General features: G+C 37.8%; 1 protein-coding gene across 1 annotated transcript in view; it reads left to right on the forward strand.

Annotated features, from left to right (window-relative positions):
- The window catches only part of TPR8 (Tetratricopeptide repeat (TPR)-like superfamily protein), a 54882-nt gene that overhangs the window by 23888 nt on the left and 5756 nt on the right, over window positions 1-25238 (forward strand). The window contains exons 2-7 of the mRNA XM_006846994.4: window positions 989-1248; window positions 2990-3023; window positions 3426-3559; window positions 14148-14214; window positions 14416-14515; window positions 24618-24781. Of these exons, the coding sequence (XP_006847057.1) occupies window positions 989-1248; window positions 2990-3023; window positions 3426-3559; window positions 14148-14214; window positions 14416-14515; window positions 24618-24781 (759 nt within the window). The remainder of the gene's footprint in view (window positions 1-988; window positions 1249-2989; window positions 3024-3425; window positions 3560-14147; window positions 14215-14415; window positions 14516-24617; window positions 24782-25238) is intronic.

A 25238-nucleotide genomic window follows, 5' to 3' on the forward strand; every position in this document is an offset into this window, starting at 1 on the left:
GGGACAATGTATTAGTAAACGCAACCCTTCTTGGAGAGGTGTCGACACGTACTGAAGGCAAATAATACAGTCCAACACGTAGGGATGGAGTGTCACCCAGTACCAATACTTCTTGGCACATGACAAAACGAAAGAATTGAAGTGTCAATGCAACAGTACTTTACATTTGGGCATGTGAAAATCAGAAAAATGGGAATAAGTAAAAAGAAAAAGGGAAAAAAGAAGGGGAAAAAGGGAAAAAAGAAGCAAAAAAGGGAAAAAGAAAAAATATATCATGAAATAAGTGCTGCAAAATATATGTAATCCTAGAAAGGTTTCCTTTTAATACACTCTCAATACTTTTCTTACTAGCACTATTTTTGATTTCCCCCTGCTCCCTCTTATCTTCATCCATAGCCTCTCTCTCTACTCTATCCATAGGGCTTCCTGTTTGAGTCTATTTCTAGCCTTCCCTCTCCCTGGTGCCAGCAGTTTCTGTTCTAGTGTTAAGCCGTAGTTATTTATTAGTCCCTGCAGCTAGCTCAACAATTTCCGCAATTTTTTTGATTCAATTTGACAAAAAAAAAAGCCTTGAAAGTGGCTGTTTTTTGCTGTTTTGGGGGGTTTAATAACCCCCCGCCCCCCTTTTGGGGATAAAATTACTTAAATACCCCTTTTTGAGGGTTTTTTCTTTTCGTCACGCTGATGAGGCGCATATGCGATGCGATGCGCTATACGGCCGCATATACGTTGGGATGCGGCGCATATGTGGGTGCATCCCACCAAAGCACATATGCGCTGTTTTGTGATGCACCTCCTGATGCATACCGCATGATGCAGCCGCATTTTAAAACAATGAAAAATTCTCAAATGTTTTGAAAATGGATGCAGTATAAGGTTGGCACCTCATATGAACTTTTTCCAAATTGATATCATTGTTACATCGGTTTTCAGAGCATTGCATGTCCTTCAATCTCTGTTGGTTTAACATCGTTTTTGCCTTGGACAGTCGAACCTGCTCCAGGCACTGATTCTGAAGCACTTGAAGTTGTTAGAGAGTGCTTGGGGGAGTTTTTTAAGCTTAATTCATCTTCAGTTAATGATGTGCCACAACCAAATTCACTCATCAACATTTTTAATTCGCTGGAAGCAAGCGAACGTACCCCAAATGCGAATTTTGACCATACGTCAACACCAGAAGGTGCAACTACTGCAACTACAGTTCAGCCTATTTCCATATTCAATGACACTGAGGCATCAGCATCCCTGGTATATCATCTTCTTTGTTAGTAATTGTAATTTTCATGAATTTGTATATGATCTTAGATAATGGTCATTATACTCTGAATTATCAGTTGAATGAATTTTGGTTCCCTAAACTGTAATTCTGGATGATTTTAAACAGCTGAAAAGACTTCCATCCCATTTGCTTTTGATAAATAATGGTCTTCTCCCCCAAGGCTTTCATTCCAAATTTTACTTCTGTATCTTTCAATTTTATTTACTTTTCATACTTCTTCCATAAGCAGTGGTGCTTACGTGTACCATGGTTATTAATACTGATTTTGATGGTGTGCTTTATAAATGAACATTATGGATAATCTTTTGGCAGAACTACATTGCATGAGGTTAGCTGGTTCTTCTATTGCACTAGGGACAGTACACAAAAAGAGAATCTGGATAATGTTGTGATTTTATGGCTTCATGTTCTGAATGGAAGACCAAAGATGTACCCTTGTAATCTGATACAACAAACCACTCAAGTTCTGTGTATAATTTTGTTGAGACAAAAAACCGACCTCAGCTGAGTTGGTAGAGTGGAGGGTTGTAGTTGGTAACTGTTATCCTTAGGTCACAGTTAACTTCATCAAAAACAAAAAAAATTGTTGAGACAAAAGTGGTCGATGCCTTGCACACCTCATTACCAATAAAGCACTTGAGGTTCTTTGGGTATGATTTATGAATTCCCGTGTTTGTCAACTTTTGATTGTAACTTCTAGTGATGGTCATATTATCCTTTAAAGGAGTATAATTGTTGTGCCTGACTTCCCTTCACTGACAAATACTGGGTTGTCTTTGTATCTCTGGATGGCGCCTTCTCTTACGATGACATCTCAAAACATGTTGAACCAGGATCTATTTTTGTTTGTTGAGTCCCATATATGGCCTTTTCTCGGAGGCTTACGGAGCAGGTCCTCACCATTTACAGAGCCTAGTGATTGCTCCTTATGCACTTTCCCTTGAAATTAAGGCATTTGAACTTTTTAGTTGGTATGTCCCTGCCTTTTTGTAGCCACCACAGAAAGAGAGGAATTTTTTTTCCCCACACCTCTTGATCGCATGATTGAAGTTTATTACAAAGTGAGGCTTTAATGTGAGCGAAGAAAATGATACTAAATATGCATGACCTGTAGGCTGGACTGGAGAAACACCCACACTTAGCACTAAAAAGGAAGTGGTTTTTACCAGTTATGAACAGAGCTAAGATAGCATCTTAAAAATACCATTATTATTTAAAGTTAAAATTTGAAATTAGAATTGTGTCAGAGTTCAAATTCTTTGAACCTTCCAATGAAGTTTTCTGTTGCAAGTCTTATGTTTTCTCATATATGAATAGATAATTTTTTTTTTTGGAAGGACAAAGTCTAAGTATCATTGTATAAGTTGGATGGATGTGATCCATCTCTTACTTTTGAAGAATAACAAGATGAAACATTATGGAAGTCCTGGCAACTGAAATGCTTATTTGGCTAGTAATATATCGTGCATTAATGACAAGTATGATGTCAGATGGAACATGAATCATGCTAGTACTTAGTGCTGTGATGAAGTTTTTGGCATTTTTAGAATGTTCAGTCTTTCTTTGATTATTGAATTGCTGTTTCCTTATTCCGGTAAATGGTCCTTGTTTTTATCATGGAATGAACTAGGAAGTTTCTAGTTTTTAAGTTATTTGATTTCCATATGTTGGTCTGAAGCTTTTTTGTTTATTTTTTGTCCGTTCGTGTAGAGTGCAGATGGCAGCAATGGTACACAAGTACCAGGTATATTCTTCGACTATGCACACTCTTCCCTAATTAAATTCTGCAGTGGATGAGTTTGGAAAAACAAATTGCAAGTTTTGTTCCCAGTGTTGTCAGTTGATTGTATGTCAAAGTTATGAAGCTCTTTTCCATTGTGTATGATGCCATTTTTCTTGCCACATCCTATGGATTGTTGTTTTTTAAGTCACATGCAAAGCATTTGAGATTTTTGATTGAAGCCTTTCACATGCTCAAAGTCTTCATCAGTTTGTCAAGAGCATGTGAAGTTTGGCACTAATGTCTTGATAAAATTCTGGTAGTTATGTCAATTAGATTTTGCCATGAATGAGTTGGTGTGTCTCAATTTATGTTTCATACTTCTAGTTTCTATTGGTCATTGATTGAAAATGCTTTTGTATGCAGGAACTTCAAAAGATGAACTGTTCGGGCTGTTTCTTGGTGCCCTTGAGAGAGAGCATTTTTTTAACAACACATCTGGGGATGCTGACAATAATCAGCTCGCTAAAGCCAAGTGTGCATTTGATGACGCTATCAAGGTATTATTTATTAGGGAATAGCTGCTGGCGAAAAAAGATACATGTTTTACTGTTTTGCATTTGATCGTACTACATATTTCTTGTAACAATGTTGAGAACTGATCTTGCCCCAGGGTCCTCAATTATGTGGTTCTTGCCAAACATTCGTCCATTAGTAACTAATGCTAGAAAGGAATTGCTTCATGCTTTACATAAAAGAATACACGTCTGAGTATTATTGCATTCTGTCTCTCTATAATGAAAGGCGGATTAAAAATAATTGGAAAGGTTTCTGAGTTGAAGTTAGAATTACAGAGGTTGCGGGGAAATAGCAAAGAAGTATGCAGATGAATAATAAACTCTGCGTTCTTCTCTTGTGACACAAGTAAATTTAGCTGAATCCAAAGAAATATCAAAAACAGCTGTGGGACTCAAGGACTCTTTACTCCCGATCAATTTTGGCTTTTAGCCCTTTGGGGCTGTTTTGCCCACAAGGTCACGGATCCAACCTTTTCAGATTAAAGGGTGTGATTGTACCTCACAGTAATGTCACCTTTGCTTCAGTTGGTGATTGCAAAAGCTTTAACATATCAGTTATTACAGGAATATTTGGACTTCGTCTTCTAGACAAACATGGTCTGAGACTCTGCTGTAGCTCTTTTCAGCCAAACTTAACAATTCTGGAAACATAATCAGGGTGCACTTTCTTTTTTTCTTCTTAGGTATCTATAGGCATAAAATGTTCTCCCCAATGAAACTTTACTGGTCCAATCTAGTGAAGGTTTTAAAATGTACAAGTTCTTCCTTTGTTTTTTTTAAACTAACAAATGCTTTCGTTTATTTGCAACGGAGGAGTTTTCTTTTGGTTTCGTTTATTTGACTTTTGTTTTCAATTAACTTCCTGATTATAAAACTTTTTACTCGAACTAGAAGATTGTCCATATCGAGGATCATAATTAGTCTTGATCGGCTGACCTCATAAAACTGTGAGATTCCAGGCTGACCTCCTAGTTGAATTTCTGGCAGAGCCTCCTTATTTTGTGGGGTTTCTCTCACGGCTGATTTATCACTTAATCACTTCCAAAAAGATCTATCACTGTATCTATACATGTTTATTTGCAGCTTACATCATGTTTTAACCCTTTTCCTTCATTTAAATGTAACGTTGGCAATGTACACGTACAAGCACTATGGCTGGCCAGCTACTTTATCTTGTTTATTCATTTCCTCCTGATGTTCAAACCCTAAACCCTGATGTCATTAGTCTTTGAAAATATCTAATTGAGATACTGAAAATTACAGAAAACAATTTATTCATCCGACTTAGAGGGTATTGACCTTTGGAAAGCTGGAGCCCTTGGGCATCAAGTGGGCTCATCTGAGGCTAGTTTGTTTAATAAGACCGCATTACACTAAAATTCTTAGGCATAGCTACTGGGCTCTTCCATGTAAGGTCCCACTCGTGCTCCAAAAAGGGATTGGGAGTGGGAGTGGGATCAGGATTGGTTGCGGGGGAGTCATGAAAGGCTAGAAAATCCTAATGGCTGGGAGCACCATCTTTAAAATGCATATGCTGGGGATTGTGATCCCAAACTGCTTATTGGCTCGATCCCAACCAATTGTGGATCTTGATCCTTGACCTTTTGGGGATCTTGTTCCCAACTTTAAAGAGTACATAGAGTCTAGAACTCTATGTACTCTTTAAAGTAGGGATTTCTTTATTTATACCAACAAGTAATAGAACTATAGTAAAAGCATAGTTACATTACGAACTGGCTATAAATAAAGAAAACCATTTTGATCTATGAGGTGGGGATTGAGATCCCTATCCCCAGGCAATGGCCTTGTGGCTGATTGTTGTGACAACATATCCTTCGTTCATAGTACCGGTTAAGTGGGATAGAATCAACCACATATGTGGTTTCTTCCTCTTCCACGGCCTTTAGTAGAAGTGTTATTACAAGAATTGACATGCAAGGCGTCATGATTCTCTTCTTTTAGACTTCACGTTGCAGTGAAGCTTATAGAAACCAATGTGCAGGAGGTCTACACGTGACCGATGTGACAAGCATGTCATCCTCTTCACCTAATACGTCAAGTACGTAGAGGACTTTATCATTATAGCCAATAGCTGCTAGTTATCAAAAAGCTATTTTACCTTGTTGAAGTGCTCACAAATGGAAAACTTTCATTGATGGCTAATATGCATTAGGCTTGTCTTTGATGATTGAAAGTAAAGCTCATGAAAAATATCCCATAATTGCCTGGCTAAATGAACACTTACAACTTGAGATAATGTAATGGGTTTCTTTTTTCATACTATTTTCTAGATTTTAGGTTTGGGATTATTTTGCGTTTCTAGTGTTCTTTAGAGGTATTTGTCTCTTTTTTAGTTATCGATAATTGAGGTGCAAAATTGGAACTTTATTTTTTTCGAAGCTGAAGGGTTGGGATTCAATTAGGGTTTGGGAACAAGTTAGGTTGTAGGGTTGATTTCTTTTATAAATATGTACCTCTTGAATTAGAAAAAATAGAGTGAAAAAATATGAGTTTATTTTGGATCTTGTGAAGAGATATTTTTAGGGTGCAGTCCCTTGTAGATCATGAGTGGTATAATCTCTCATCTTTTATTTTTATATGTTATTTTTCTGGTTTATTTATTTCATTTTCCCTCAATTTAGGGTGCACTATCTTGCTAATAATGAGAGTGGTATGATTTCTCATCCTTTATTTTTATCTGCTATTTTTCTGGTTTATTTATTTTATTTCCCATCAATTTTTGCACCCTAAATTGATGGAAAATAAAATAAATAAACTAGAAAAGTAGCAGATAAAAATAAAGGATGAGTGATTATACCACTCAAAGATATGCTGTAAGGGAGTGCATCCTAAAAAGATCTTTTCACAAGATCCGAAATAAACTCACATTCTCTTCACTCCAATTTTTCTGATCCAAGAGGTACATATTTATAAAAGGTAGCAACCCTAAAACCCAATTTGTTCCCTAAGAAACCCTAACTGAATCCCAACTTTTTATCTTCGAAAAAAAAAAAGTTCCAATTTTGTCCCTCAATTCTTTATAACTAAAAAAAGAGACAATTGCCCCTAAAGAACACTAGACATGCAAAATAATCCCAAACCTAAAATCTAGAAAAGAGTAAACCTAAAAATTGAAAAGCCCATTACTGCATTCTCCCATGGTTGGGAGAAGCTTAACCTCGAGATTATTGTATTCATCACTTCCTTCAAAGGCCAATTGAAGAATTGTTGATGTAGTTCCACCATTTGCCATCTTGTTTTTTCTTTCTTCAATGAACCAATTAATCAAACACTTTATGGGCAACTTGTAATGAAACTTTGGGATATCGAACGTTATTCTAATTTGTTTTTCTAACTCCTGATGAATCTCTAGAAGACTGACCTTAATGTCGAGATTACATGGGCATTCCTCAAGTCGTTGCTCTTGCCTCAAAATTTGCTACTTACATATAGGATCGACTATGGAGTTGGGATTAGAGCTTGATCATGCTCTAGGGAGAAAGTTGGGATTAGAGCTTGATCATTCTTTGCCTAAGCCTTTTTAGTTGCAAAAATTAAATGAAAGTTTATTTCTATGTCCCAATTACTTGATGAATTGAAATATTACTCGTTGTTTGCTCCTTTGTGTTCTTGAAGGATCTATAAGGACAACACTTGCTGGGGTAGCACGAATAGGGCAACCTATACATTATTAAGGAACCTTCTTCATCGAGAAATCCTATAAGGAATCATCGCAGTCAAGAAAAGGAATTTCTTGTCTTTCCAGTTCAGTCATCCTCAATGTTCTTTCTAACCAATCCCGATGAGTTCATATGGTACCAATGGGTCCTCTTTAGAGTCTAAAACAAGTCAGTTTGATTTCATGTACATCAAATAATGGAAGGAGTCAATTTTTATGTTCAAGCTGTCAACTTGGCAAATGAACTGTTGAATCTAAAGCTTCCAAAAAAACAAAACACCTCAATAGTATTCCCCCCCAGAACATCCAAAAATTGAGGAAGAAGACTTTAGATTGCTGCCTAAAAACCCTAGATTGATTCCTCAATCATCCACTATTGCTAACGAATTTGATTTGAGCATATTACATGATGAACCAACAAGTATTGGAAGTTGGTCATCTGAGGAAAGCGAAAGATATGAAAAGCATGACAAAGAGCTAATCAAAGATGAAAAAAAAAAGCACCATGAAGGACAATTCAAGTACAGAAATTGGGTGCCAAGAAGTAGAAGCTAATGGAAGAGAGCCCGACATATCCCTTAGTATCCAACAACGGTCAAATCAAGAATGTCATATGTTGGGGATCAAAATCAACTCCAGAGATCAGGCTGCACTCAACATCCAATAGAAAGGCGTATAGGGTTAGACGATATGACCATTTCTAGTGAACATCAAGTTTTCTGACACAACCTAAAAGAGTTTCATATGAAGCAGCAGTGAGACATTGAATTAATAGATTCAAGCAGTGTGTAGATATAGAACATGGGCTATCTATAGAACATGGGTGATAGCCCGAAGGGAAAAATATTTTTGGGTCAAATAGTTATATAAAATAAAGTGTGGGGCAGATGGTTTATGTGAGCCATTCAAAGCAAGGCTAGTTGTAAAGGGGAATAATCAAGAATACAGGTTAGGCTATGATGAAACATTTACTCCTTAGGTGAAAATGGGCACGATTAGAGTTATTTGATCCCTTGCGCTAGCCCATGATGGGAGACATTCCAGATAGATTTTAATAATGCATGTTTACGTTGGGGTTTGATAGAAGTATATATGGAGTAGCCGGATATATGGGTTGAAGCAATCGTAACAAGTTTGGTTTGATAACATTTGTAAAGTAATATATGTACAAATTTCAGCATACGCTAGTGGACCACTTCGTATTTATTCATCATGGAGGAAAAGATATCGCCATTCTATTACTCTAAGGAGATGAGATTATTGTGAATCACATCAAAGAAGTTAAGTTTAATGCATTTCAAATGAAGGATCTAGGAAGTCCAAAATCTTTCTTAGGTATGGAAGTTAAAAGAAAGAAAGATAGGATCAATGTTCAAAAAAACGGATTCAGGCGCCTAGGCGGTCGAGCGGGTGCCCAGGGACAAGGTGCCCTCACCAAAATCAGAACCCCCCACCCCAAACATAAAAATCAAGGGAGTTCTTAAATGAATAACTGAATATATAAGATATTTTAAGACTTTAGTTTCACTTTCCCTTAAGACTTAACCCATTAAGAAATTACATAATCAAATATTTTTCAAATAAACTAAAACAAAAAAAATAGAATTACAAAATAAGATACATTGTACAAAAAACGAATCAATTATTCATAAAATAATACGATATATGCTCAATTTCATCGTCCAAGTAAGAAAAAAAATCAATAAATCATAAAAAAAATCAATCTCTTAACTACAAACATGTATATATATCGTAAAAGAAAAAAAATAAAAGAAAAAACACATGATTCATAATATAATATGTTGTAGCAAAATAAAATCAAAACCCTCTTTCAAATATGATAATACTTTAAAAATATTAAAATCAAATCGATGTCGGTGCAAACCTCATCTATTGGGTCGCCAAAAGTTCCCAAAATGAACTACTAGAAGCTCCAAATCCACCCACGAACTATTGCCTTCGTTTTGGGAAGAAATTGAAAAAAAAAAAAACTTATCGATCTTTCGATAAATCACAAAAGAGTGGGTTTTGAGGGGTTTTTCTCACCCTATAGGCCACGGATTTTCTATTGGGGGTTTAAAATACCCGCTAAAACCCTTTTCCCCACTTTTTAGGGTGAAAATATTAGATTTTTTACACTCACCGAGGGTTTTTTCCACCCGCCCGCAAGTTGTCACGGGGCGGTGCCTAGGCGGGCGCCTAGACAAGGCGGCACCTTGACCACCTAAGCAGGCACCCAGAAGCAAAAACGCATAATGCCTCGCCCAGAATGCGCCTAGGTGTTTTGAAAAGTTTTTTGCCTAGGTGGTCGGGCCGCTGAATTTTCGAACATTGGATAGGATTGTACTTGGGCGACACAAGTATGCTTTGGACCTTTTGAAGAGGACAAAGATGTTAGATGCTAACCAGCCACTATACCTATAAATTTAAATAGGAGATTGAGGGATAGCAAAACTTTTGGGGAATCAATTTCAAATCCAGAAGAATGCATAAGTGTATTTGGTGAATTGCAGTATCTGTCTTTCACAATACTCATTATATCTTATGCAGTTAATCAGGTACGTTGATATATGCGTAGTCCAAGAGGATATCATTTAGAGGCTGCTAAGAGGATATTAAAGTACATAAAAGGCATTATGAATGATGGAGTGCTTTACTTCAAGAATAAGCCTAAGGATATGAATCCGTTAAGATTTGTAGCCTTTTCAAATGTTGACTGGACTGGGGGCCCAAGTAATAGAAGATCAGTTACAGGTTATTGTGTGTTAATGGGCAACGGTTTGGTATCTTGGTGTTGCAAGAAACAAAGGACAATGGCAAGGTCAAGCATAGAGGTTTATTATAGGCTAATGGCAGCAGTCATTTTTGAAATTACATGGATAAGGAGTCGTTGCTATGGTTATTGGTTGCAAAATTATGTAGTGTACCATGTTGAGATAATCAAGGTGCAATAGCCATTCCATGAATCTAGTGCTTATGTAAAGGCCAAACATATTTGTGAGAGAGAAATTACGGACAAATAAATATTTTTAAAGTTTGTTGGGATCATTGAACATGTGGTAAATATTTTTGTAAAAGGGCCAATCAAGCAGAGACAGAGACTTCTAAAGGGCAAGATGTCCATGATTATTACTGTTTGTGGCTTGAGGGGGGGTGTATTAAGAATATAACGTGATGTGCGAGGGCAAACTTGCAAATAGACTTTTATCTTTGTTTTAATTATTTTTTGTTCTTATGAAATATTGTGATGGGCATATTTGTAATCTTATGTTGTTCACCGTTTGACGCCCATATACAGTTTACAGTTTCAGACAAAAAAAAAGGATCTTATGTTGTTCACCATATATATATAAATATGAGGACTCCCAATACTTAAATTTGTCTTGGACGATCCATTCTTCATTCATCCATTCTCCTTCTGCATATCCTCTTTTTTTCTGGAATAATTTTCAGAACTCAAGCATCAAAATTAGTCCATTAACCTCGTAACTTTTTTTATAGTTAAATATTTATTTATTTGTTAATGTTCTTAGATGGACACATCCAAATGAGGGAGCTTCCAGCAAGCAACAATTCCTCCTCTCTCGATCTCACTCTCAATTTTCCTCTTGCTCTTGCTTCTGATAGATATGATCCTAGGGGTGGGGTGGTAGATTCTTATCTGCCCTTGGTTAGGCGGTGCATTTGGTGCAAGTTAACTCCATATAACTGTCCACGTGGGCACCTGTACCAATTAGGCAGCTTCCTGGCCCCAAAATCCATCTATGCCCTGTACAACTTGAGGATGTAAATGTCGGGGATATTGGCTTCATTTGTTTCCTTTAGAAGATGGGAGAAGTGGTAGGGCTCTTTGTAACCAAAAGTTTTGATGAAAAGATTTGGGATGAACATTCCATTCAATGTTGGCATGCCCCTCTTAGGGATTCTTTCCCAACCCTCTTCCGGTTGGCACGAAACCTGACCTCCACCATAGCTGAGAATTTTGAACCCTCTCCCAGGGGAAGGGCTTGGTCTCCTATTTTCAGAAGGCCCCCTACTGACTCCGAGTTGCCAGACTTTATCGCACTGCAGGCCTTGCTCCACAATTTCTTTCTCCCATCCTCTGGCCTCAATAAGGTTGTCTGGACCCTCTTCCCGTCAGGTGTTTCTCAGTTTCCTCCTTTTGCAAGGCATTCCTCTTGCCTCCCCAAACCTCTCCCACCACCACCACCACCACCCATATTGCAGCTAAAGCCTGGGACTCTTTGGCCCCTCCAAAAAGTCAGTATTTTTAGGCGACCACCCATGAAAGGGCCCTAACTGTGGACTACCTCCAAAGAAGGGGCTTGCATCTACCCAACAGGTGTATCATGTGTTGGAATGAAATCGAAACCAACGCCCATCTCTTTCTGCATTGTGAGATCGCATCCCATCTCTGGGCCTCAATCCTTCAACTTTTCGGCTGGTTTTGGGCCACCCCCCCATTTATGCCCCACCTTTTCTCATCCTACCTCTCGCCTCCTTGGGCCAAACCCGGCATCCTTCTTTGGAGGGCTTCTGTTGCAGCCATCATCTGGACCTTTTGCCTGGAAAGGAACCAAAGATCTTTAGGGGAGAGTACTCTAACTCCGATACTTTGCTAGAAAAGGTGAGGTCCTTGGTCATCTTTTGGGTAACCAACTCAAAACCCTTTAAGCATATCGCTTCAGCGGACTTCCACCAAAATTGGAAGGCATTGCTTCACTTAAGGCCCTATAAAATTCCTAGGGCTGCTTCTTGGTCCCCTCCTACTCCTGGCCTAATTGAGCTTAACTCGATGGCTGTTAACTGGGCAACCCAGGCCCCTCGGGAGTAGGAGGGACCTATCATGACTGCGCTGGACGCACCCGCCTCTCTTTCGTGCACTCCATTGGTAGCTCCGACTCCACCCAAGCTGAGGCGATGGCTCTCTTACACGGCTTCCGATACTTCGATAGGGAGTGGGGAAACTCTGTGGTCATTGAAGGAGACTCCGCCAACGTCATCTCGTGGGCTTCCAAATCAGCCTAGTGCCCTTGGAGGCTCGATTCCATTTTCTAAGAGATCTACCACAGGTGTTTAGTTCTACTGATTCTCTGGTGGCACTCTTGGAGAGAGGCTAACTCCATCTCTGACTCCCTTTCCAAATATGGTGCCCAGGGCTTGTATATTGTGGATATTCCATTCTAGCTCCTCTAGACCACTCAAACTCTTTCATAAAGATTGTATTTCTTGAGCCCTGTAAAGGGTTTCTCTCACTTTCACCCACCTTGTGGGTAGGCAAACTTTGTACTTTCCTTTTATCTCAATACCACAAGTAAACTTTCTCAAAAAAAAGAAAAACATTCAATTCAATGTTTTCTATTTTTAGTACCTTATGAATTTGGGATCATTTTTGGGAGGAGGTCATTTAGAACCAATTTTCTGGTTTTGATGCTCCATGAAACTACACTAGAGCCTAGATGTCGTAGAATTATGATTGGCCATGCCATTGTGGAATTTGGATGGTGTCAAGTTAGAGATTCACACTCACCATGTTTGATGTCATATACACACATATGAAGACATCATATCATCATTACTCTTGTTAGCAATATACTCAATGCTAGCTTCAACACAGGATTGTTATACATGTATAACTTACGCATGTAAAATACTATTAGTACTTCTGTTTTTCAAATCCTGAAACACACACTCAAAAGGAAAGGTTTTTGTGGTCAGGATCACGAAAACTGGTGAGTGCCAACCTCTTTCATTATCCATTTAAACGGATAGAGTAGATGTGAGAGGGGCGTAGAGAGATGATCACCAAAGGCTACCTTCATTGCTCGCTGCACCATCATTGCTCTACTGCCTCGTTATCTAATCGTATTGTCAACCCCATCAAACCATCGCCACAGCTTCCACCACTATGGTGGTAGGAGAGGAGGTGGCATCAATGATGTGGGTTGGTAGGGGTGCTGATTTTTGCTCTGGTCTCTGTCAACCACCCTGTCCCCCCCCCCCCCCCAACCAAAAAAAAAAAACCTCTTTTCCTTCACCATTCCCTGTATAAATGGATTGCCAATGAGGTAGCGGCTCACTAGTTTTGGTGGTCCTACAGGACCACCAAAAAATTTCCTTATGTATAATTTTTTTTTTTATATGTATATATTGTCAGTTAATTTATAATTGGCCTCCAGGACTCTTCTCTATGGCACCTTTCAAACCTAGTCCAGGGTTTGACTGTGCTTTTCAATGTTGAAGCATCCTATGTTTTTATGTTGAAGGTTTTGACCTTGTCTCCTATGTTATCTTCTTTTGCTTCTATTGAAGATTCCAAAACTTTGGCTTCATCAGTTTTTTTTTTTTTTTTAAATTAAATTCGGACCTGGTGGGAATGGAACTCTAGACATTGTGTTGTCCTCATAAGCTATACCGGAAAAATAGAAAAAAGTAACTAGCTTCAGTCTCTAGACTAACAAAGCATGGAAACCATCTTTAATCCCCTTTGTACAAACTTGACAATTTGGTAAAATAGAAAGTCTATTTTTTCCTTTTCTGGCCATTTGGCCTATATCCTTGAAATGGAGATCCCCCATGATAGTTGTATGACTTAATTTAGTGAAATGAAGGTTTGGAAAGGACAACTCTTCCGCTTTGCCAAGAGAGAAATTTCTTCATGTTTCAACATTGTGTTTCTATTAGCTTTTATTAGTAAAGTAACTTTAGTTGATGAATGAAGGCTAGATGAGTTGTAGCTGTCCCTTTGGTGGTGACCCATTATGATTTATAAGCTTTACATTTTATTGTGGTAATCTGATAATTTATGAAGGATATTTGTTTATATTTGTTCTATGCATTCATTATTCTTTCTATGAGATATACGTGATATGGTCAAATTGTATCTTCTAGGAACTGGAAAGCTCTGGTTGCAAACACTTTGATGCCAAAGCCCTGGCTGAAGCATTAAAGTCACTAGGTAATGCTTTTTTTGTCACTATGGGTGATGAAGTTCTACTTCTGTTTGAAAGATTTGACAGTTTGAATATGTCAGTTTTTGTGCCTGCATGTTTCTTTGCATTTATAAATGGTATATGATTTGGGATGCATGTGTCTTTTCTCGGCCCATTGCATGTGTATTGCATTGTATTCATGCTGCTGTCTTCCAATGCTTTCCCAGGAAACCGGGCGATGCAATCTAAGTTATACACCAATGCCATTGAATTGTATACTTTTGCCATTGCGCTCTGTGGGAGCAATGCTGTTTATTATTGTAACAGGTAAATACTGATTTCCTTTTTCAGCTGGGTTAGAATATGTGTTTGCTGGTGTGGTTCAAGATATTCCTATTGGGCATTATTACATTGGTTGTCAAAAGGTATCTGTATTTTGTTTATTTTTCATTTTTGTTGTTGACAGGTTAGGCTAAATTAGACTATTGAACTCTACTTTGTCCAAAATGAAACTCTATCCTCCTCTGCAGTAGACTCTCTTGTCGTCATCATCATCATCATTTTAGCCTTTTCCCAATTAATTGGGATCAGCTGCAGTAGACTCTCTTGCAATTATATTTTAATATTTAATAACCTCTAATACTTTATCAAAAGTAGTGGGAACAATGTTGTTTCTACTGTTGATCGTTTACAAACTCTAATTTCTAATAATCTGTACAAAACTTAAAATTGCAATGCAGTATAAATTATTATAATTTTTGGACAAGTTAGTTCTTTTTGTTCCTGAACTTAAAGTTGTAAGTATAAGAAATATAGCTTTAAGAGAAAAAATTGAGGGAAAGCAAGGGAGTCAGTACCTAAGGAAATTAAATCAATGCAATAAAAAATAATAAAATAATTTTTGGGAAAAGAAAACAAAAACTACTAGCTTGTCAGAGATTTAAGAAAAGCAAAGGAGTTAGTACCTAAAGAAATTAAATCAGTACAATAAAAAATAATATAATAATTGTTGGGTTTTGTGGCCTTTAAAGGTCTAGAGAGCTTGTAAAAATGATATTTATAGTGGAATATGCACTTCAAAGGGAGTGTGTGTTGACTGACCAAGGGTTGGGCGGTTTATGGCCCTGGTCAAGTCCAAAACCCTTACCCCTGGGCATGTGGCATTATTGAGAAGGGCTTGCAGTGTGTCATCCCTTGTTGAGGTCGGAGAGATGCCCATGGATCTCGTTTGTAGGCCACGAGAAGGCAAGAGCCAAAACCTCAACAAGCTTTCGCACGTCATGTACACATGACAGCCGCATGAGAAGCTGCCAGATAGAGGGATACATGTACATGTACATAGAGAGAGTCCCCTTTGCATTGTGGTGACAGGTGTTAAACTTGCTCTTAAAGAGGGGACTGAAATCCACATTCCAGGATCATGGGCCCACTGTTTATTATCCAACTTTGACAAGTCAATCACGAGCCGCTGCAAAGAGACTGTGGGTTATGGGACTTTGTTAGGTTGGATAAGAGAACAGTCGCGAATCATGGTTTTTGAGGCAAGTGGAGTGCCCTGATTGTCATTTATTTTGACCCATTGATACCAGTCCACTCCTAGTATATTTTATTTTTGTATTAGAAATATTTTTATAATTTTAAATAGTTTTATAATTTTAAATATTTTTCATAATTTTAAAATATTTTTTATGCACATCTTTCATCAAAAGGATATTTTTAAAATTTCAGAATTTTACACAGCACATGTGGGGACCAAGATCCAACCCCCACATGTGTGCTACCCATGTTAGGGCCCACATGCACTCCTATGGTGGCACACCACTTCCTTTGCACCTTGGGGGGCCATGTCACTATTATAGGATTTCTAAGCCCCTATGGGGGCCATGCCAATGGGGGCCATTGGAACAAGGGGGTCCAACCCATTTTCTTAAAAGAAAAAAAATGATTATTTCAAATTTTAAATAGTGGCACACCACTTATTTGGTAATAAGGGGGGGTGGGGGGGTGGGGGGCGCACGCCACATAATTAGTAAAAGGGGGTGGGCACTCCATGTTTTTGCTATTTGATTTGGTTGAAGTATTAAAATTTGAATTAAATAAATAAAATTTAATTTTTATTCTAATGGGATTTATTTAAAATTTAGATATTGGGAGATCTAGATAATGTTTAAATTTGATTATATTTTAATTTTAATTAGGAGTTGGATTGGGTCAAAATGTAAGGGGATAATGTGCCCATCTTTACACCCAAAATCATGATTGCAAATTTTTGGGATGGATGGCTCTGAGTAAATCTCTCACCCAACAAATTTCCTGTTTATCCTTAAGCTTTAGCTGTAAACATGATAAAAAAATATTTAGAAGGAGTCTTATTCATATTAGGATATAGAGTTCTTTCTATAAAAAGATCTAGTTTGAATCCTCTCTTAGAAGACAAGATCTTTCTCTCGCTTCCAAGACTAGATCCCCTCTCTCTCTCATGCCACTTTTCTCTCTCTCTCTCTCTCTCTCTCTCTCTCTCCATCACAACTTATTTTTTATTCTTCTCTCTCTGAAAATTTTGGAAGTCACAGGCACCCCTCTTGTTTTAACCATAGGGAGCACGCCACCCTCTCTCCTTCTATATTTTTTGGGTTAAGCCACCCAAAAGAAAAATAAAGGTGGTGTTATAGTGAAACCCTAGAGCAAGAGAGATTTGCTGTATTTTTTGAAGAAAGAAGAGAGAAGTCCACCTTAGAGAGAGATCAATTCCCAAGATCAGCTATATTTTCTTCCCATAGGGTTTCTATAAATCCTAATATATTTTTGAGCTCTCTAAAACCTTAGAGAAAGAAGTATTACCTGTAAAACATCTCTATCTCAGAATTTCCAGCAACACCTTAAGGCAAAAAATGTGTCATTAATCAAGGAATTGGGCATGGGGTGTACCAAGTCCTAGTAGGATAACTCCATGCATCTTTCAGTAAGTTTTTCAAGTAGTTTAACTTAATTTACACTATTACTTCCTATTTTCTGTAAATTTTCAGGATCTTGTTTTGTGCTAAAAATAATAGTGGGAGTTAGTTTAAAGTTCATGGATAGTTTCTATTTCTCTTGGCAATGAAAATAAAGATCTTAGGTTGTATCTAGAGCATTGTTTTAATTTCACAGCAACATACTATGTCCCATGTAAGTGGAATTCAGGTATTTGGAATAAAAGTAAAAGGAATTTTTTTGAATTTAATACCTTGACCTCGACATAGTCACACCTTTCAATAATTAATTTATTATTTTGAGGTTGGAAAGGATACACTGTGCTATAAAGCGTACAATAATCCAAAGCATCACCATCATCATCTTCCAAGCCTTTTCCCAACTATTTGGGCTCGGCTACACGAATCCTGATTCGGCGTTCGGCTCTATTAAGGGCCATACCCTTAGTCAAACAAATCGAAATAAAGCAAAAAACAATGCTAGCTTGTATTGATATCTAAGAAAAGTAAGGGAGTTAATAATCTATAGAAAATTAAAGTGATTTAAATAGAAAATAGCAAAATAAAATCTATTATCTTCTTAATACGAAATGCAGGTTGTATAGCATGGAAGTCAGATATTTCATGTTTAGAAATGTCTATCTCGGAGTTGTGAGATAATCTTAATTTGTAGCCTCTAATATTTAATAAAATCATGTTTATTGAGAATATAAATTATTAGAGGCTTTATTGTACCTATAGTTCAAGCCCGTGGGCAAAACAATTGTCTTGATACTTGCTGTACTCCTTTGTTGGCTTTTATTATGGTCTCGTTGTCAGCATTATCTAGACCAGACTGGACTGGCTACTTCGATCAGTCACATAGGGAAGTGAGGACCATACCAGTGGACCAGGGTTTCTGAACTGGTAGGCCCATGGAACCTGGGAATATCTGCATCAATCCCAATGGATCGGCTGGTCTGAGCTGATGTTGATTCTACAATGTCTCCTAGCAGAACCATTTTTTCTTTTTCTTTTTTTTCTAGCCATTTTTCTGACATTGGCCTAATGTTTAAAGGCATTTTGGTCGAAGCCCCTTTTCAAAGAAATTTTAGGGTTCCAAAGTTTAGAGGGAGGAGGCTTTCACAAATGTACCTTGCCCTTCCCTCTACCCGAAATCTTGCAATACCTTGCCCCTCTCTACCCCAAAATTTTTGCAAATGGGCACAGGATATTTAGTTCTTTGCAGCACTTCAGCCACCGCCTCTCCATTCTTTCGGAGTGATTCAAGTAACCTCTAAATCTGTATTTTCGTTGAATCTAAACTTCGGAAAACTCTCTCTCTCCGGTATACAATAAAAATATTAGATTTGTGAGTGAATGGATATGGAGTATATGAAAGCTGTGTATGATATCTGGAAGACTAGAGCAAAATCGAAAGGTTGTGTATGGTTTCCTAAGCCTAATGGCCAGGTTATATATAAATAGCAGTAGTCTAGAGATGTCTAAGAAGGGTGATGTATGGACAACAGAATATAGACAGGTTTGTATGAGGAAATATGTGTAGGCTGTGTATGATGCAGAACTCACAGAATTGGTTTTGAGGGACTTCAGAGAGCTAAAAAGATGGTTAAAAAAGTGGTTTTAGCTTAAAAGTGACTCAAGGGTTTTTCGAGAGAGAAGATAAAAGCTTTAAAGGTGGATTCATGGATAAATAAAGAGGGGTTGAGAGAAGATAAAAGCTTCAAAGGTGGATTCATGGATAAATAAATAGGGGTTTGAAAGAGCAAGTTTGAAGTAATTTAGATAGATGGAGAAGGATGGAACACATGGGTTTTTGGAATGTTATTAGAAAGAGAAAGAGAGAACCAAAAATATGGATTTTTCAGTGGGTATGGGAAAAGAAGGGGTTTTTAATGGGTTTAGGCAAAGAAGAATAAAGACAAAAACATGGATTTTAAAGAGGGTTAGAGTGAGGAGAAGTGCGGACCAGAATTTCAGGTACTAAAAGGTCTAGATAGTGAGTAAAGAGAATATAGGTTTGGTTTCTTCTAGAACAGGAACGAATAGAGCTTTTCTGAGAAATATAAAGAGAGATTGTGGATTTTCTAAAAGGATAGAAGGGGAGATTGGATGAGACAAGATAAGTGAGAAGAAAAAGCCAGCAGAGAGAGAGAGAGAGAGAGAGAGAGAGAGAGAGGGAGCACCAAGCAGCACACTAGAGAGCGGAAGAAAGTGTTAGTCCACATAGGGAGAGAAAGTAAACGCAACAGTAGGGAGAGATAGAATAAGAAACAGAACCAGATAAAGAGAGAAGCCGAGAATACAAATGAAGAAAGAAGAAAAAGAAGAGTGGATAAAAGGATATGAAAGAAAACTAAATTTAGGAGACAGAAGTGGATTTTGGGGTGCAAATGTTCTCCTATAGTTGAGCTTGTGATCTCCTTGGTTCTCTCTCCATGATCGTCCTCCTAGTGCTATCTTCCTTCCTTCCTAGAGCCTCACCAATTTTCTCTCTATGATTTCACATTTCTCTCTCTAAAGAAATGTGGGTAATGTTCCCTATATAATCCAGCAGAAAAGTATGCATTGTATTGTTGGGAGGTCCAGGTTTCTAATTTTGTTCTTGTACAAACCATGGATACCTATATAAAGAAAAAAAAACAAAAAGATAAACTGAAGTGTTGGACAGGATGATAAGAAACAATGCAATTCATACATGTCCTCATATAAAGGAGCAGGACTTTGGCATAATGTCTTTCATTTAAGGCTGGCCACTTGTTGGCATTGAGTGCATGATAAATAGATGGAAGTTGTGCCTTGTGTAATGTAGAGTACTGAAAACATGTGCCTCCTGAATTTCCTAGAGGAAATGAAATTGAGGGAAGCAAGATGTGAGCCCAGTCCAAGAATTGGTAAATTCAAAATAACATGTATCAACTTAAAATTTTCATTGACCTGAAATTCTAATTATAGGCTTTCTCTGAACTTCACGGCCCAAAATTTGGCCAAATCGACCAAATAAATGTCCCAAATTTCTACTTAAGGTCTGTCCAATCTATTAAGATTCCTGAAATTAGCATACTTTTGTTGTGATTGCCCAAATGTTTACAGATGTTGGTCAAAGTTCTTTGAATATGGCCTGTTTTGGCATCTTGTCTATGCTAATGATAAATTGACTACAGTTATGAATCTGGGACTTTTATTTGTACTTTTCTTTGCTAAGTTCTCAAGGGGTTTGAGCGAGTATCCTACCATTTGTATTAATGTGTGGAAAAAGCATAGCAGGGTATGTACAAGGTTTTCATGTGAGGGGCTGTCGAGAGCTCACAGTGTAGAAGTCTCCTTAATATGGTATTGCCATATATTTATGATGATTGCCAATTAGATTTTGGTGTTTGGTATTGCCATGTAGCCAATGGTCCAAGACCAAGGTTTAGTGAAGGTTGGATGAAGTTTCGAGGCAACGATCCATTTTGCATTATTCAGTCCTTATATGGTTCCCAGAAGTCTTAGATTTGGCTCTTTCTTTTCCTTCCAAGCTTAGTTACTTACAAACATCTTTTTGAGGGAGACAAGGGCAATTGCTATGGAAGCAATGGTTTTGGGGAATGGAGTGCTGCCTGATTAGAGTACTCTTGTAGCTATTCAGTGTTTCAAAAAGCGCTAGGTGGGTCCTAGACGCTCCGGAGGGTCCAGGCCGCCCAGCGCCTAAGCGGGCGCCCAGAACTTGGGCGGCCCAGTTGAATCCAAATAAATATTTTATAGTGTAGTTATGTCAGTATCAATTATATGTATTGCAGTACATAATTCAAATCGTACTACATATTAGCATTTAGCACACACTCCATAAGCATAACCATAATCCATAAGTCGGTTCATACTCCATATCCAATTAAAACTTAAAATTTATAACCAACCAAATTATCAAACCAAGTTATCAAATAGTATCACACCAGTACTGCAGTACACCACCATGAGGAAGAAAACAAAATTGAATTATGAAACTATGAAAGTAATACTTGAAGACTCAAAAGAATCTTCAATAGTTCAATGCACAATACTTTAATCAAAGTTCAAATTTCAAAGTTTAATAATTATTCAACAATCAACATTCATCATTCGTTCATCATCAGAAAATCTTGGGTCAGCTGCATTGGCATCATATTCATCGGAGTCGACAGAGTCGTCACCCTCCTCGACATATTGGTCGTCCCCGTCCTCCTCCGTCTCTTCTGAATCAGCGTCTTCTTCCTCCTCTTCCACCATCCTTGTTCTCAGCGCAGAAGATCTAGTGGCCCTAGGAGGGTCAGCTGATGTCCCTGAAGCATCCATGACCATGTCAATCCTTCATGCCCCTCGACCTCATCATCATCAACTAACCACTCCATAGCATGGTCCATATTTTTTGATCTAATAAGGTCTCTCTTATCTCTCTTAGCAAACCTATCCTTCAAGAATCAATTGTACTTGACATAGACTAGGTCATTGAGCCTCTTTGATTCAAGCCTGTTCCTTTTTTTTTGTATGAATCTAACAAAATCAAATGAAACTATTTAAAATCTAATATCTATGGTTCATGTATTATTTATAAAATTATACAAATTACCCTTACGGCCTTACCCCTTCAAAAGTACTCCAATTGCGCTCACAACCGGATGAAGAAGTGGTTAGGTTTAAGATCCGAATGGCCAACTTTTGTAAATTTGGAGAACTACACCCATGTTGGCTCCACCAATGGGCTGCAAAGATATAGAAAAAATTCATAAATAAATAATATAATTACTTGATCACTTGAACTTGATGAAGATGAACTTAAGAATATTATTAATACATGGATTAATTTTGGTCCTTTGCCTCATCGCCATTGGACTCCCAAAAGACTGTAATGAGCACTTGTAATTTATCAGCTCATCAGCACATATAATATCCTGCATATCAGGATTAGGGACTAGCACCTCTACACAATCATTAAATCCATTCATAATTGTGTCATTTGTTTGTATATCCTTGTCAATATAAAAAAAAGCTGGGTTCAAATAATAACCAGCTGCTTGCAATAGCCGATGTAGCTGCCTATCCCACTTCATAAATAATCTCCCAAACAGGCTCGTAGCGGGTTTCTTCATCATTGAAATTTTGGGCTATCTGTCTTTTGCATTTCTCCATAGCATCAAATATGTAGCGCATAGAAGGCTTGTCACTATTAACCATGTAAAGCACTTTGACAAGAGGAAAAAATACCTTAAGAGCACCCTTCACCCCTCTCCAAAAAGCTTTAGAAAGTATAATATCTCTCACTTTCTTCTCAACCTGATCTTTAGACCACTTGCATGCTCTCCACTCATCCGAGATAAACATTTGCCTCAACGGCACTCTCCTCGAATGTATGCTATCTAGGCATAAGTACCAAGTCACAAATCTCGTGACCTCAGGCCTCACAATCTCTTTCTTCTTTGTAAAGGTACGCATCACGCTCAGGGTGAGATGGTGGCTATAAATAAAATTTGTAACTAACTTGGCCTTCTTCATTGCACCTGATATCTCGGTTAAACTGCCAAGAGCCTCAAGCATGAAGTCTATACAATGTGCTGCACATGATGCCCAAAAGATTCTAGGATAAGCTATGCGCAACAAATTAGAGGCAGCAACATTAGGAGCCGCATTGTCTGTGACAACCTGTACAACAACGTACTCCCCAACCTCCTTGATTCCCTTCTCTATTATTTGAAATATGTAATGGGCACCATGGATATGATCAGAGGCATCAATACACCTTAAAGAGACAGTCCCTGCGGGACAATTCACAAGCAAATTCATCTGACTTCTTCTCTTCCTATCACTCCAAACATCAGTCATAATAGAAACCTCATACTGAGCCCATGCATCCTTCTTAAGTTCTATAGCTTCCTTCGTGGCATTCGCTACTTTTTTTAAAAAAAGGCTCTGAAAGTTCATATGGGGTTGGGGGTTTCATCCCAGGGCCAAATTGGCCAATTGCCTCTATCGTAGCATAGAAGCTGCTTAAGCGAGCGGTATTGAAAGGAATGTTCGCCTCATAAAACCATGTAGCAAGATAATACGCAGTTCTATCTCTCTCTTCCTTCTTGATTCTATTTTCAATGGTGGTTTGCTTTTTTGTTTTCTCTCCTGCAACCTTAAGGTCAGGTCGAGGTAAAAAACTATCCATAGGGCCTCTAACCCGAGGCTTCTTAGTCTCAGAACTAGAAGTAATTACAACTCCCTTCCCTTTTCCCTTAATAATGGATTGCTCAACCTCTTGACATCCCTCCCTTTTCTCATCACTATCATCATCATCATCAAAATTGACCCGAACTCCAGACTTAATCTTTGCTATAGAGGCAAATCTCTCATCTTTTTTCATTTTCACCATGTTCAAAAAATTGTTTATTTCCTCTTTAACAGCATTAAGAGCCTTTTTATATGGGGCAACGTCCCCCCAGATACCGGCAAGATGTTTCTTGAACCAGTTTATGCCCCCTTTTGTATCCTTTTCACAAAACTTGCATCTTATGCAATTCTTATCATTAGGATATGAGTTATAGCCATATTTCCAACCGGGATCACTACTCCTATTATATCCCGAAGAGGACATCTAAAAGATAATGCAAATTACTAAAGCAATAAAAAAAATTACTTTCTTTGAATTTGATTGCTCAATCTTCAAACTTCCACCTCAAAGATGTTTCTAAATACTCAAAATCTTCTCAAAAACCCCCTAATAACTTTGCAAAACATCAAAAAGTAATCTAATATCAATGGGTGATGTTTTGATCAATTTTGTTAACTTTGAGAAACCCTTCGATCCTAAAAAATTCACCAAAAACTAGATTTCTGGGGGTTTTCTCTCTCTAAAATTGGCTCCAACAAGTTTGAGGGTTCAAATGAACCTAAAACCCTAATTTTTGGCCCTTAAAACAAAAAAACCAAAATTGCCGCTATCGAAATCAATTTCCGTCCTTGGGCGGCCGCCCAGGCCTTTCAGACCGTCTAGGCGCTGGGCGGTCCGCTTTTTGAATCATTGCAGCCAATACATGTAGTCATGTATTTATGATCTCATGAAACACTCTTTATACATTGTGGATCTTTGGGTTTTTTACGAATGACTAGCTCGCTTTTGAAAAGCCAATTTTTGTTTTCATTGATTTTGATACCCAAGGTCAACTGCAGTTAACTCTATTTTTTAGCTAGCTGGCATTTGGTGATTGATAACAAATATCTTGAGTTCTTTATGTGGATTTTTTGTTAACATGGTTTCTGGTCTATAATACTTGATTAATGTGTTATTAAGTGCCTCTGAGTTTCACTATTGACTTATGATCGCTCAATTATGTATTTTATATGCTTCTATTTTAGACTGCAAACCCTTCGTATATACTGTAAGAACTGTCCTCTTCATATTTGAGGTTCTTTACTTCTAGTCATCTATGAGCTCATAGATGCTTTATGGATGCCAGGGCAGCTGCATTTACCCAGGTCCATAGATATATTGAGGCCATTCGTGACTGCTATAACTCAATCGAAATTGATCCTGATTACAGCAAGGCTTATAGCCGTTTGGGTCTTGCATATTATGCTCAAGGGAACTATAGTGATGCCATAAACAAAGGATTTGCTAAAGGTTGGACAAGAATTATAGCCATTTATTGTTTCTCTATTCTTTCTTACAGTTATAATCACCTGTCTCTTGGTTTATTTTGTCAATTCTTCTGATTTATTTGCACTACTAGGCTAAGCTTAATCTGATAATTTCTGGGAAATACAAATCAGATGTTTTACGAAATCATGTGTCAATTAGGTTTGTGTTTAGGCTTTTGATTATGCCTTTGAATGTATATTATTTGTTCTGCATGTCCACAATGATACCTTAGCCCTAATGAATTGAACAGAAAGTGGAAGCACAAAAAGTCTTTTTGAAAATTGAGAAATTCATTCATAAAAAATGGGTTAATTACAAGCTGTAATTAAAGGAGCAATGAAAGTAGCTTGCCTATGGGTGCAGGCAGTTCAGGACTACCATCCTGCTCCTACCAACTCCTGTCTTTGCCAAATTACTGCAACTGAGTTGCCTGGTGTAT

The sequence above is a fragment of the Amborella trichopoda genome, chromosome 11, assembly GCF_054954075.1.
Source record: "Amborella trichopoda isolate Santa Cruz 75 chromosome 11, AtrichopodaSantaCruz75HAP2 v2.0, whole genome shotgun sequence".
Taxonomy (NCBI): domain Eukaryota; kingdom Viridiplantae; phylum Streptophyta; class Magnoliopsida; order Amborellales; family Amborellaceae; genus Amborella; species Amborella trichopoda.